This window comes from Uloborus diversus, chromosome 2, assembly GCF_026930045.1.
Source record: "Uloborus diversus isolate 005 chromosome 2, Udiv.v.3.1, whole genome shotgun sequence".
Taxonomy (NCBI): domain Eukaryota; kingdom Metazoa; phylum Arthropoda; class Arachnida; order Araneae; family Uloboridae; genus Uloborus; species Uloborus diversus.
The window spans coordinates 37619283-37634754 of NC_072732.1; the positions used below are offsets into that span (position 1 = coordinate 37619283).

Here is a 15472-nt window from a genome sequence, read left to right on the forward strand (position 1 = left end):
TGCCTCAAAATTTGTCCTTAAGCTTGGAAATATCTCCTCAATTGCTAGATTTAAACTTAATGGAACATATTTGGAGATATCTGGTGACTAGATTACGAAAATACACCATTGAAACGAAAAGCGAACTAGAAACAGTAAGACTCGTAGTGCGGCTGAACACTTACTCAGAAATTGCACAAAAAAAGAAAGAAACAATGAAATCTATTCCCAGACGTTTAAATGCTGTTGTTGTTATTGCATGATATCCCACTAAATGATAACTTAGTAAAAAGTTAGATTATTTACTAATTTTTGACATTTTTTCAAAGTGTACGAAGACTTTTGTGAGATAAAATTTCCGTAACTTTTTGGTTTTTGATTTTTAAAAAATTAAGTTTTAATGTTTTATTAAAAATTTTTGTGTAGTTTTGTTTTCATTGAAAGTCGTAGGTGTACGAACACTTTTGGGAGCCACTGTACATCTACTTATGTATTTTTAAATATTTAAATAATAACTAGACAACCTGACTTTTGCTGCTAAGAGTGTGGTGGAGGGGAAAACAATAATCATAAAACTTGAAAAAATAGCCAAGCACCATTTCAGCATGTTTTACTTCACTTTTGAAATGTCTTAGTCTTCTAATAAAATGCTCACCTTCATCTTTTATGAATTAACTATGATCAATTTTTAAATCGAAAATGGAGAGAAGATTATGTAGTCTTGAAATAAAAAAAGGAGTTTTGAAGGAGTTAAAACCAAAATGAAAGAGTTTGGAGGGCCCTTCAAAAAAATTTCATAAATGAAGGAGTATTGGAGGAGTTTTGAAGGAGCGCACGAACCCTGAATGCTGTAAGAAAATGTAAGCTAAAGGTTTAAAAACATGCAAAAACAGAAAAATAAAATTTTAAGCTGTAGAAAAATGACTTTAAAAAACAACAACAAAAAAATAAATAAATAAATAAATGTTTTTTACATTTACATTAGGAAAGATACGGCTGGCCTACTCTCCCAATAGGCAATCAACCGCTCAATTTATCTAGTTATTCAATAGATGCACCACTAAAATTATATATAGTGGCTCCCAAAAGTGTTCATACACCTACGACTTTCAATGTAATAGGCCCATATCCATTGGTTAAAATTAATATTTCGGAATGGGTATTTAATTATAAGATCTATGATGAATTTTTAACAAAAGTACATGAAATTTTTTAAAAAATATGGAAACTTAATTTTTTAAAAATCAAAAACCAAAAAGTACCAGGAATTTTATCTCCCAAAGTTTTTGTGCACTTTTTAAAAAAAGTTTATACTGTCGGATCCCGCTACAACGTGATCCGACTTATGCAAAATGGCTATAACGGCTTAATAATATAATGGCTTTTCATGAGGAATGAATTTTTTAATGCGGACACAAATTACTTGCCTGCAACATGAAGTTTTTCGGAAAAGAGCACCAGAGTTAGAATGGGCGTCGTTGACACTAAATATTGGGGTTTTGTGAATGGACTTTCATCCATTTAGCATCACTGAAAGCGGGAGTTAACCCACTGTATTAGTCTAAACAACGCTTTGCTTTAGTTTATAGAAACAACCGCTCCGATCCTTAACTTTTTTTTTCATTTTACATATAAACATTGATAAAATACATTCTGATTACATTCTGATCACGCTGCATAAACCTTCTTCATTTTTTAAATTATAAATATATTTACTATATCTATACTGTTAAGTGCAAAAATAATGCTGTAGTGTACATACTGTAAGTTTCATACTGCTTTATTTTATGTTTATCTCCCCCATTAATCACTGATTTTGTGCTAAATTACAGAATTTTATGTCAAATAAAAACGGTTTTTCTAAAATACAGAAAAAGTCGGTTCTCTGTAAAATATACTGTACAGGGTTCATACCCTTTAGGCAGAAAAAAATTCAAGCACTTTTCAAGTACTTTTCAAGGTAAAAAATTTTGTTTTCAAGGCAATATCATAAATTTGTACTAAAAATATTGTATGCAGATTTCATTTACTACAAACACATAGAAATAAGGCAATAATACAAAAAAGTATAGGAAAGCAAAATAGCTTTTTCTACAACGAGAGACGCTTTGATGAAAGATCTACTGCGTTGAAAGTTTTTCTGAAAATGTTTGAAAACTTTGGTCATAAAGAGAAGCAGATACCAAGAGGTTTAATTTTGAGGTTTTTCAAAGGTTGCAGCAGTCAGAGGTTTGCATATTTTCTAGAATCAGCAAATTAATACTTAAAAAAAAAAAACCTTTCATAAGTGCTTTTAACTTTTATGGGAAGAAACTAAAATACCCAAGTGGCCCACCCCCTCTCTGGCAATGGCATTGCCAGAGAGGAGTTTTTGAAGTCACTCCCCCCCCCCCCCCGGTTTCAACATTTATTTCCAATATTTATAAAGGGTTTATTACAATATAAGGGCGTTTAGGACAAAAACACTACCCAGAAAGTTATTTCAGTTTTCAATATTAAGTTCTAAAAATATTAGGTTTGCAAATCATTTATAAGTATGCAAATCAATTATTCGTATTTATTTATTAGCTGTTCAGACAAGGCATTTCAACTGTCCTCGAGTAAATTTAAAAATTAGGAAGTAAGAAAAGTTTATGAAAGTCCACAGTCCAGTCTCTACACCTCAAAATATACAAAAGCAGCTTAAGCAGTGATAAATACTCTGAATGCAAAACTTGAGCCTATTCAGCTTTCATTGATTAACTTGCAATAGACAATAAATGTGCAAGTTCAGATTTATAGAGCCATATTTCGAAATTGAAAAGATTCACAAGAAGTTGACATATATTATGACAAAGTAGTTTTATTTTGGGAAAAAATGGGTTATTGTTGAAATTAGAATTTAAATTTAGAAAGGCAATAATATTCAGGTGATTTGTGAGTTCATAAAAAATTACCTGAAAGTTTCAAAGAGCAAAATGGGGCGAGGGGGGGGGGGGAAATAATTTTTAAAACTAAGACCCCTATTACTTGAATATACATATGTACAACAACAACTTTTGCTATGCATACAATTCATAAAATAGTTTATTAAGTCAAAATATTTTGCTTAGAAATACCATGCCCAGTGCCTGTTGATAACCAGCAACAGGCACTGGGCCTAGCTAGGCTTGTACTGGTCAATTTATTAGATCCAATGAAGATGAATGACCTCCTTAAGCTATCTACCCCTTTGCTGATTAAAGCCTCTTTCGGTAAGCTCCAAGTACCCACAACCTTAATAAAGTAGTAATTTTGAACATTTGAGGAAAAGGGGAAAATTGGAGATATAGGGAGGTAAAAGCATAAAAACGAACACTACTGGATTTCAAGTGAATAATCATAACACAACCACCCCTGTTATACACCTTATTTATTTTAGCAGACATAAAAAAATGATGTACTTATAAATAAAATTATATAAATCAACTTTATATTTAAAATACAACTTTAAGTTAATTTGTTAGGTGCTCAACTGCTGAAATTTAAATTTTTTTAAAAAAATCTGCTATGACCAAAAATTAGGTAAAGATAATCATTCAAAATTGCAAAAATAAATTAGCAAATAATTAAACAAGACCAAGGTAATAAATTCTTTAACTCTTTAGTTATTAAAATAAAAAATAAAATAAGCTAATCTGATGTAGCAGTGTCAAAATAACTACTAATTGCCAAAAATATAAAAATATTTACAAAATGCAAAAGAATTGAAATCTCAAACAAGGGAAGCAAATTTTCGCGAATTAAGTTTAATGTTGTCATGTTTCCCATAAAATAAACTTATATTTTACTGAAATTAAACATAAAATATGCTAATCGACGGTAGTAAATATGAAAATAACATCCGATTAGTGAATATATTTAAATATTTGCAAGATGCCAAAAAGATTGAAATTTCAAACACGAGAAGCAATTTTTCGCAAAGTCCGAGTTCGTTCGACGTGGCATGTTTCCCATGAAATAAATTTATTTGTTTTTTATTAAAATTAAACAAAAAATATAGTAATCTAAGGTAGCATATGCGAAACTAACATTTGATTAGCCAAAATATTTAAATATTTGCAGGATGCAAAAAGATTGAAATTTCAAACACAAGAGCAATTTTCCGCGAAACCCGAGTAAGGTCAATGTTGTCATGGTTTCCAAATAAATTTCTTTGTTAATTAATGAAATTAAACAAAAAATAAACTAATCTAAGGTACCATATGTCAAAATATCTTTCGGTTGTAAAAAACATCAAAATATTTACAAGATGCAAAAGGATTGAAATCCCAAACACGGAAGCAATTTTTCGCGATGTTGCATACTGAACACATGTTCAGAAAATTGCATTGGTGAAATATTTTTTAAAACTTCTAAGCACAATTCGTTGATTTTTGGGAGAATTTAAGCACTAAAAAACTTTTTCAAGGTTTTAAAACTTTTTCAAGGTTTTCAAGCACTTGAAAATGAACTTTTTTTTTCAAGCACTTTTCAAGGTTTTTCAAGGGCGTACGAACCCTGGTTTACAAACGTCTGAAACAATTGGGTATGCTTATAAAAAATTACGTGTTCACAATGGGAAATTCCGACTTACGCGAGGTGTGTTGGAACGCATCCCTCGCGTAAGTCGGGACTCGACTGAACAGTATTTAATAATCTAAATTTTTATTGAGTTATTATTTAGAGTATCATGCAGTATCAACAACACCCTTTAAACGTCTGGGACTAGATTTCATTCTTTTTTTTTTTTGCGTAATTTCTGAGTAAGTGTTCAACCACACTTTGAGTCTTACCGTTGTAGCTCTAATTTCATTTTAAAGCTGTATTTTCGTAATCTAGTAGCATTGCAATAAGCATCCAATGCCATTTTCAGAACTTAGGCACTTAAAAACAGGGTTGGTTTTTTGCTGGCAAAAAGGTATTTTTGCCGGGACAGTGGAAAAAACCATGGCAAAAATGGAAAAAAACCGGGAAAAATGACAAAAACCTAATTGCAAATAAAGTAGCATTATATTGTTAATCAAGAAATAGTAACAATATAATATAAATAATGCACTTTAATGTTTTAGTTATGTCTCTCCATGTTACTTCTAATTTATAGGGTGAAAAATAAATAAAAAAAAAATGTTGGGATTGCAAAACTTAAGATTTTAAATGTTTGCTAAAACAATTTTTCAGAATGACCTAATTCCTTCAATGCTAAAACAAAGAATGTTTACTTAAGCTTAGTAAATTAACTAAAAGATTGAATTCTAACTATATATATATATATATATATTTAAGTAATCACTTTTTTTATCCCACTAAGGTTTTTAAGCTATTTAATTAATAACAGAATATTTACTTGAATATAGTAAAATATTAACTTTTCCTCACTAAAGAAATAATGCATTTACATGCAAGACAGTACCTAAAGATTTCTGCACACCTAGTCGCAACTCTTCAAATGTGTCCTGCAAGTTCTGCTGCAATAGAGAGATATTTCTCAAATTTTTCTTTTGTACAATCAAAAATACGAAACCGTTTGTCAGTTGCTTCTCTCAAACTAGTTTATTGCTATGCCATGCTTAAACAACAAATAGGTTTTGATGAAGATGGTATAGACTATGATGATTTAAGTGATATTTCAATCTAAAGAAATGTGTATTTTGCTTTTTAATTACTTTATTTCTTTTATTTTATAGTTGTATCTGAAGTATACTTTATATAGATATTTAGTATTCTGTAAAAAATTCTATAATAAACAAGCTAATTACATTTTCATTGTAAGTTAATTATTTGTCTTAGATGTAACAAACTGAAATTTTATGTTAATGTTTAAAAATTTAGAAGTTAAAATGCTCCATAACTTTAAAAGTAAGTTAAATCTTAAATTTTTTTAAACTATAAAAATAATTAAATTAAAATTTTATTAAATATTTTCATGCTTTTAGTTTTATATAAAAGGGGAAAAAAACTGTCCGTAAGTTGTTAACACAAAATCTATTTTTGCAACTTTGGTAAAAAACTGGCAAAAAACCTATTTTTGCCGGGCGGTAAAAACCGTGGTTTTTCCGCCTCCGGCAAAACTTGCCAACCCTGCTTAAAAAGTATTGTGTACGTCCATCTTGGAAATGACTAAATATGGCAACTACACCAAAAATTAAGAACATTTTTTTTTAATTTGTAGCATGATAATTATTTTAAAATAATAAATCATCATGAAACTACAATTCAGTTGAAAATATTTTAGCACATTTGCATCCTATTGAAGATAAGATGAAGTTTTAAGAACAAAATTTTTCATTTCTCAGGAAAATTACACATTTAAAAATTGAAAAAAATAAAACAAAATAAAATAATAATTTGCAGCACATTTTGCACTACTTTCATTAATTTGCAGTTAAAGAAAACATCTAATTCTGCTTTGTTTTTGGAAACTTTGGAAGCGTTGTGTCTACTTCTATCGTGTTAATGAACAAAAATGGCGACTACGTTTCACACGTTGCTGAAAAGTTTCCAATAAAAAAAAACGATTTCTCCGATCGACCCTCCCATCCTCAGGCTTGTACTTCTGAAGCAGTAAACTGTGCTTTCCCCTGTTGAGTTTGTGCATAATTCCTGTTCACATGAGGAATTCATTTCTTGGGAACAATAGAGGGGCAAAAATGGCGACTGCAGAAGTTTTTTTGTGTCGCCACTTGATTGCCAGCGACATTTTACCTCAAAATTCAAAAATTTTCAGGAAACATCGACAAAAATGAAGAGTTAGATCTCATGGTACAAAACTCTTTTTTGGCCAAAACTGAAAAATTCCCCGACTTTTCCATGACATTTTTAACTATGTCATTTTCCCTGGCAATTCCAGGTTTTCTAGGAGCGTACAAACCCTGTTATCCGTTTCTCATTTTAGCCTTTTTATGGTTTATCCGTGATTTTTATCATCTGCCCCACATGTGAAACCCAATTCCGCGGATAATCGGGAGTTGACTGTACTTTAACCCTTAATTTTTTTTAAAAATGTAACACATAATAATTGAGCTATCACATTTCATTGGAAATCAAATTTTACATGAAATATGCTCAAAATGGTCTCATAACCGTTTCTGAAGACATTTGACTGTAATCGTTTCAAGAAGAAAATGAATTTCCTACTGCTCTTTTAAATAAGGAATTTGGGGTTGGGGGGGATCTGAGGAGGGGAAATAACACATTTTTTGGGACGTGCTGTGTTAAGAAAATTGAGACCTTTTCAGGCATTCTGTGTCTTTTATGCACTATGACGCATCAACGGGATCCCTGATGCTCCAACCAAATAAACTTATTCTTTTTAAAGCACTGATTTCAAGTGATTTAAATCAGATTTAAAAATTTAAAAAAGATCAAATGGCTTAAATCATGATTTAAACCAGGTTGATTTAAAATGCAAAACCATGCAAAAAACCGAAAGGAAAAACAATAGAACATTGAAAGTATTTTAATACAAAATTCAGTTCTGGATTTTTAGCTTAATGACATTTAAAAATTTGCATTCAAAAGTATGAAGGATTTAAACATTTTTAAATTAAGGCATAAATGTAAATAAACAAATTTTATCTTTAGCTTTTTAACAAGAGCTTAATAATAATCAAAAAGGAAAAAAGTCCAATTCCTATCACAGATCGAATTTTTCTTTAGCAATACAAAAACTGAAAATTTTAGAACTGCTTAATGAGTAAAATAGTTTTAGAATTTTGTTTAAATTTAACTATGTTGATACATTAATAATTACAGAAATGACAGCTAGAATTTTTGGGTAATTCAAATCATAATCCATAATGAAAAGAAATTAAGTATATACCCTTTTGTCGCTCTCTATCTCATCAGGTTTGGTAACACTTTAAAAAAGTAATTTTAGTCACATTATGTCTAAAAGTGAAAGAAAAATCCCACGTAAGCAGAAAATTGTTTAACATAGCAGGGAAAGCTCTGACAAAAAACAAGACAGATATGGCTTTATAATGGCAGCAGTATCACCAAGTTCAATTAGTTAAAATATTTATGTACAGACCAATAATTGCATTATTATTTTCTGTGTAGTAATGGAAAAATAAAGTTTTCAGTTGCATTGTCAAGATAACTGGTCGATCACTGGTTGATTGAAGCGAGGAAATACATAAGCATATCTTTCCTAGCTAAACTTATCTAGTCTCGCAAGACACATTATAGCGAAAAAAAATATTTTAAAACATTGATTGAAAATGACCTTCAATGACAACATACATGGTAAATTAGGCATGCAAATAGATCTTAGTATAAATACAATATTACCTTTTTTCAGCTTCTAACTTATCCATTCTTTTCCATAACCTATTCACTAATGCTTCTTGTTCCTGTTCTAAAGTATTCTCCAGTTCCACTTTCTCACGACGTAACTGTTCTAAGTTACTTTGCTTGCCCAATGTTTCAGCCTCAAGCTTTTCAATTTTACGCATTAGTTTATTAACAAGAGCTTCTTGTTCTTGTTCAAGAGTCTGTTCTAACTGCACTTTTTCTTGCCTCAACTGCAAAATAATTTTCCCATGTGTCAATTAAGTACATTAATTGGCAATTATCATACAATTATCAACCATCTTCATGAAACAGGTTTAATGCAGAAAGAAACTGCAATTGAACAAAAAGGGGTCATTCCAAATAAAACAAGCAACTTCTTTTTTTTTTTCAAAAACTTGACACACAACTTGAAATTTAGAAGAAATTTAACATAGTGTTCAGTTACACATAAAAAATAAAAAACTTTGTTAGTAAACAAAACCCATTTTGAAATTATATGACTGTAAAAGCTCTTTTGATTATTATTATTCTTTTAATTACGCCTCCAGTCTTTTCAGACATGCGGTAATTTGCAGTTTGTTAAGAAAAGTTCTGCAGTTTTGAAAGAAAATGACATATAAACTTTGTAGGGTGGCAAGGAAGATTTTCAGAGTAAAATTCCTGAAACTCCAGACATCGGTGTCATGACATACTTTCATAACATAGCACTTTATTTACGGGCATATTTTTTTTTTTTTGCAGAAAGAACACAAAAGTCTCAGACTTTTTATACTATACGCGAATGAAGGAACAGTACATGCATTGTGAATATGTGGCAAGATCATAGAAAAACTAGATTTTTTTAGCAAAATGAAGTGAAAACAAATAACTCCTTTGATTTAACATTATTACAGTACTGGTAGATTTGTCAGAAGGGTTGGGGGGGGAGGGGGGGTCGAAATCACGACCTGGGTAGACAAGGGCAGAAGAACTATCGGAATGAAATTTGCTAATTTCTCAGGGGTTTTATTAACATCACTCTAGGAACTGTTTAAAAACTGTACGCTTTCAGTGAGATATATGCCGGTCAAAATAAGAGCAACATTGCAGGACTTTTTCTAGAAAATAACATTAAAGGAATTTAACAAGATTGCTGATGAATTTCCTCTGAGAGGACATTCGTTTGTCTTTTGCGACCAGGATTTTGGGACAGTAAAACGAATGTTAAGCAGATATGACAGATTTAATTGCTGTGAGAAATCCAATCACTTTTAGTGAAATTCTGCTGTTTTGCTTATTGCTCTCATCAAAATTTGATCATGGGCGCCCATATGCAAAACTGTAAGGAGGGGCTCAAATATTTTAATCATAGTTGAGCAGAATATTTTCCCCATGGAAACCGATTTCAGGACAGATTAGAATCATCAAAATTTGACATTTTTAATAAATTATTCATTAATAGCTGGAGAAGAAATGTTTTTACATTTTTGCAAAGAAAAAAAGCACTAAAAGCAAGGATGTTCTAACTTCTAAGGGGGGCTAGAGCCCCCCTTGCCCCCTATATGGGCGCCCTTGGATTTGATCTATTGTTGAGTCACTTCAGGTTCTGGATGACCAAATTTATCATTGCGTTGGATTGTTAGGTAGCTTGATTTAATACATTTATGAAAAAAAAAATCGTACAATGCTTAAAAGCTTCTCAAGTATATGCACGCATATTTAGCATAATTCACATAACAGTCTGCGTAAAAGAGAAGTAGCTTGGTGTTAGCAAACAAGAACTCCCACCGACGTTTGAGGGTGAAGAATTGCAGCATTTCCTGTCTCACTATTGGTGATTTTGGTTTATCTTCCCTTACGGTGATGGCAAAAGATTGGAAAAATTGGAGTTAATTAAGAAGGACAAAGGAAACTCAGTCAATAAGGACTTTTGGGGGGGCTTCACAGGGTTTTAGTTTCTGATATCATTCTAGCACTCTAAACAGTTAAATAACTCCAGTTACAATTAAATTGTTTCCTGAGTTATCTAAGATCATTTTAGGATGAGCCTTCTGATATTTCTACATCATTGTACTTGTGCAGCATTTTTACCTTTTTCGAAAAGTTAAAAATAAATGAAATTTGTCTGTGAACTTCACTGCAATTGTTGATTTTAGAATAAATTACAGCCCCCCCCCCCCCCCCAAAGTGATGGCCCATCCCTCAAGCGTTACAGAGCATCCTTCCAGAATGAAAGCCAAAGTAAATTAATCAAGAAGTTAAATTTTAAGTAATAGAACTTTTTATTAAAAAAGGAGATTTTTTTTCCGCCCCACTCCCTTTCCTCCAAACCCGACACACAAAATGCAGGAACTTTTTACCCCTTCTTGTTGGAAGGTTAAGAAGTAATTTAACAGATTCAAAAAAAATTTTTGGGGGTGTTCTGGTTTTGCGTTTTTTAGCTTAGTTTTTACTGCATTATTGAGAGGGGGGGGGGGGGGCTTAACAGAGACAGCTTCTTCTTTATATGTAAGGTTGTTTAATCAAGAGTATAAGGAAATCTGTACAAAATAAACCTTATAGGCACAAGAGCAGTTTTTTTTTTTTATACTGTAAATTGATGTTGAATAGTTTTGACTTAGAGGAAAAAAAAGCACAAACAATCGGTGAGTCAATAATTTTGAACTTTCATAACATAATCTGTGGATAAGGTGCAGAAAATTACAGTAGTCTCAGTAAACATGAGGAAGCAAGATTTTGCATTGAAAAAAATAGGAATAAATAGGAAAAAACAGGAAAATTTTCAAAATTTAAAAAAAAAAAAAGGAAAAAATAGGTCTGCGGACCCTGTATGTGTTTTTTTGCACTCTTTAGTACTTTACCTCACACACCCTGAACCAATTGCGCCAGATGAACATTTTTTGTACTATAGAGTAGAAAATTTAATTTTAAATATGATGAACAAAAAAAATTCGAAAATAGAGCAAGTTTTGTATTTTTTATGAATTTTTGAAAAAACCTCTTATTTGTATATTTTAATAGTAGAGCTTGCTTTTTCTTTAATTTAGGGATTTAATTTTTTTTTCGATTCCCCCTCCACCCCTGACGGACAATTTGTTGTATCTATTTTACGTTACATATTTGCGCACATTTAATTCGATAAAAACAGCGAGGGTTGTTTTTTTTTGTATACACTACTCTTTGCACACTACAAGGAACAAAAGATAGAGTTTTTTTTTTATTTTGTGCTATTTAATAAAATAAGTAAAACACAAGTTTTTTTTTGAGTGATTTTTTGTTTTGTTTTGTTTTTCTGTTAGGGAATAGGCAGTTAGGTAAAAAAAATAGAGATAGATCGTATAGGTAGATAGAAGCCACCAAAGTCGGCAATCTCTTAGCGTAAAGCGGGGTATGGCACAAAATGCAACTGGAGATATAGATTTTTTTTTTGAATTAAGTTTGATATAGATATAGATTGATAAAAAACGCTGCACAATTTATTTAAAAAGCCGACGAAGACGGCAATCTTGGAGAAAAAAAGTGAATGGCAAGTAAGCCAACAGCCACCATACGCAGCTGTTTGCATAAAAAGGAGGATGGCGGAAAAAGGCGAACCAGCTGGTCGCCGCAGGCGGTTAGTAGAGTACATAAAATTTGATCAGCAACATACCTGATTCAATTTCCTGGATAAATCATTCGTAAGGCATTCTTCTTCTTGTTCATAATTTAGAGCAAGAGTTTCTTTCTCCTTTTTCAAAGTTTTGATTTGTTTCAATAATGTATTACTAATAAATTCTTCTTCTTGTTCAGCTTTTGCTTGCTAAATAAATTAGAGGAAAAAATGTATTACAAAATCATCATTGCACAAATCTCTCATCATAAAAAGTTAGGCACAAAAATGTCTGAATGTAAAATGTCACTGTTGTACCTACATTTAAAGCTGTTTTGAAGTTAAGCATTTGTTTGATCCACTTTTTTTAGGCTTTTAAATTGCTTCCTAAAACACATTATGTTCCAGAAGCAATCTAATTTAAATTTAGTATAGGTCATTTAACGCAAAAAAGATTGGAGCTTTTGGGTTGGCTTATTAAAAATAGAATCAATAATTGCTAGGGGAGCTACGATGATCAAAAGTTGGAGCTTTAAAGTAAGAAACTCAGTATTTAAAGATAGCTGGAAGAAGAACAGATGTTCAAAGCACTGAGCAAATGCCTAAAATGGGCCATTCCATGTGACAGAACGGGACATTTGGAGTAGTTTTGTCAGTGTATTTTTTAATACAAATAAAACAGGCTAGAAATTTCATTTTTGTAGCAGCAGAAAGCAATTGTCATAAGTATGAAGAATCATGTGACAGCAGTGAAGCCTCATGATCGCTATGATGTCGTGAAGATTGGACACCATGACGGACCAAAACAAAACTAGTACAGCAGCTGACCACATGAAACCCTGGTTTACAAATATCCTTTACGCAGTGGTTGCGGCACCGACCGTCAGAGCTGGATTCGGCATCCGACCTAGAAACTTGCGCATGCGCAAATCTGACACTTTCAACGGATTGACACGCCTCCTTCGCTTCGCGTGGCGCGGCGGTTCCAACTAGTGACGTCACTAGTTCCAACTACTTCCGACCATGTGCGTGCGTGCTTGGTTCGTGTCGGCTAGCATCATGGAACGCGGTGCGAGTTTCAAATCGTACATTGAATATTCGAAAACTGTTTAAAAGAGTTCAAAATGAATAGCTCTACGGATTTCCTCCCTAGAATTACGCGCTCGAGGGCATGAGTCAGAGTTCGGAAAAGAATTCCTGCCGTATTATACGACCTGCGGTGACACACATCGGTTAGTCGCCGTAAATCTACCTTAATTCTTATTAATTTATCGCTAAATATAGTATTTCACTGGAAATTCATATTAAGCCTCATATTATACATCCGACCTCCATAGAATTTCATAAGGTCTATTTGAATCATGTCCGACCCAAAGCAGCGGCACTCGAGGACATGGGTCGGAGATGGTCGATGTATCGCATCGAATAATTGAATTATGATTAAAGCATTATTACAGATCATGTATGCCGTTTTAATATCTATATTAATTCCAGAACTATCATTTCGCTCGGCGTATATATCTTAATTTGCGTAGTCGGCCATATATTACTCGTCCGACCGCTTAGAATGTCATTGGGAAAGAATCTTAATTTGTGTGGTCGGCCATACATATTTCGTCTGACCGCTCAGCATGGTCATTGGGAAAGTATCTTAATTTGTGTGGTCTGCCATACATAATTCGTCCGACCGCTTAGACTCATTGGGAAAGAATCTTAATTTGTGTGGTCGGCCATACATATTTCGTCCGACCGCTCAGCATGGTCATTGGGAAAGTATCTTAATTTGTGTGGTCGGCCATACATAATTCGTCCGACCGCATAGAATATCATTGGTCGGCTGTTGAAATTAGATCCCGCCCATCGTAACGTCCCCTTGGTCGGGTTCATAAAACAACCCCGACCCCAAGGCAGTAATTTCTACTCTGCGCATGCGCAGAAGGAGGTCGGTACTTCATTGTATTTCCGGCGGTCGGTGCCGCAACCACTGCCTATCCTTTAATGTCATGTTTAATTTGTTTTTTCTTATCTTTTCAGTTTTTCATTTAAGTAGATGTTCTGTAGATGTGATGCTGACGAGGACGCCAGTATTGCAGGATGCCTGATGTTGTGAACTTTCGTTTTGCAGTGTTGTTTTTTTGATTTGTGTAAAGAACTGTTGTACAAAGCGTCCTCTTGTGAGAAAACTCTTCGCAGAGTGAGAAAACGCGCGAAAGAGACGAGAGTTGGATGCTTGAGTGGAGTGTTCCAGACGGGAACTCTGTAGAACATTATGTTATGGTTCCAGATGGGAACATTCAGTGTCAACTTTTGTGTTTAAGTGTGTACTTGTATTTAGTGTGAAATTAAATGTGAGTGTCGTTGAAGAGAAGGACTTGTCTTATTTGTGTAAGCAACGAGAGTTGTAAGATCTATATTTACAAACATACTAAATTATACAAGTTTATAAGGGGTTTTACTTACAGCTTTTTGCCGATATTTTTTCATAGACTGCATGTCTATGCTAATCGATTTAACAATAAATTTTTCCAGTCCCTTGACAATTGTTAAATAGAGGTTCCATTGCACATGCACAGAACAATTATTCCCAGCTTATTACGATTACTAATTTCATTTAACTTTTATAAAATATGAAAGAAAAGAAAATATAAACCTATGCTTAGGTATCTGATGATGATCTAATAAAAAATAGCTTAGAAAAGAAAAAAAATTGTAAAAGTTTCACCCGTCATGGTGCAATCGCCCAAATACTCTTGTTGTGAAAAAAAATTACGTGCCGACTACACAGGACCAAGGAAAGATGAACAGAGCAGGTATAACGCATAAATTTGGTAATCTAAACTAGTTACTTTTATATAAGGATAAAATTATTACAATCACCTTCCAGAAGTTTTAACAGAAAAACGCTCTGAGGAGATCAAATTATTGGAATGGAAATATCATAAGTTAACTTACAATATTAACACTTGCTTGTCTCAAAGCTCTGTTCTCCTCCTGGAGATTCTTTACTCTCAGTTTGAAAGTTTCCAACTCCATTTTAAGAACGCGATTTTCCTGCTGCAAAGATTCGATTCTTTTTTGAAATTGTTCTCTCGTGGCAGGGGATGATGGAATAAGCATTCCACCATCGACGGAACTACTATCACTCTCACTAGCGCTATCCGCCATTTTTAATGACGTTAATTCAGCGATTTGGAATCAAGAAAACACCGTCAAACATTTTTCACGGGTTCTTCGTATTTGCAGTAAACTATGAACTGCAACGAAACTAACTATAGTAAAATTTAAATAGAAGCCTTTTAATAGACGGAGCTATTTAATCAAGAAAAATTTCACTGTTTCAATGTTCAATCAACACATGGAAGATTCCATCTTTCATCTTTAGCGAAATCGCAATGTAAATTGTAAAAAAAAAATGTTGCCATTTCGGTTTTCTAAAATTTATATAAAAACAATTAAAAAAAGCTTGTCAAATTTGATGAATGATTTGATTTCCATGTATGACTTGATCTACATTCGTTCTTCGTGCATTGAATCATTCTATTATCTGTATTTCAGTATGTGACAATGACCGGTTGGGATGACCGGTCACTCAATGCGAACATAGACATACAACGGGTATGTTCGATTAGAGTT

At 32.7% G+C, this 15472-nt stretch overlaps 1 protein-coding gene across 3 annotated transcripts in view; it reads right to left on the reverse strand.

The window, feature by feature from the left end:
- The window catches only part of LOC129217824 (coiled-coil domain-containing protein 6-like), a 55548-nt gene extending 40335 nt beyond the window's left edge, over positions 1-15213 (reverse strand). For 2 of the 3 annotated variants that reach the window (XM_054852166.1, XM_054852164.1), the window contains exons 1-3: positions 14792-15207; positions 11900-12049; positions 8269-8501 (exon numbers count right to left, since the gene is read on the reverse strand). In XM_054852166.1, coding sequence (XP_054708141.1) covers positions 8269-8501; positions 11900-12049; positions 14792-15004 — 596 coding nt within the window. In that variant the 5' untranslated portion in view covers positions 15005-15207. Of the gene's footprint in view, positions 1-8268; positions 8502-11899; positions 12050-14791 lie in introns of all 3 variants that reach the window. The other variant, XM_054852165.1, reaches the window with a different exon arrangement.
- Positions 15214-15472: the final 259 nt, after the last annotated feature.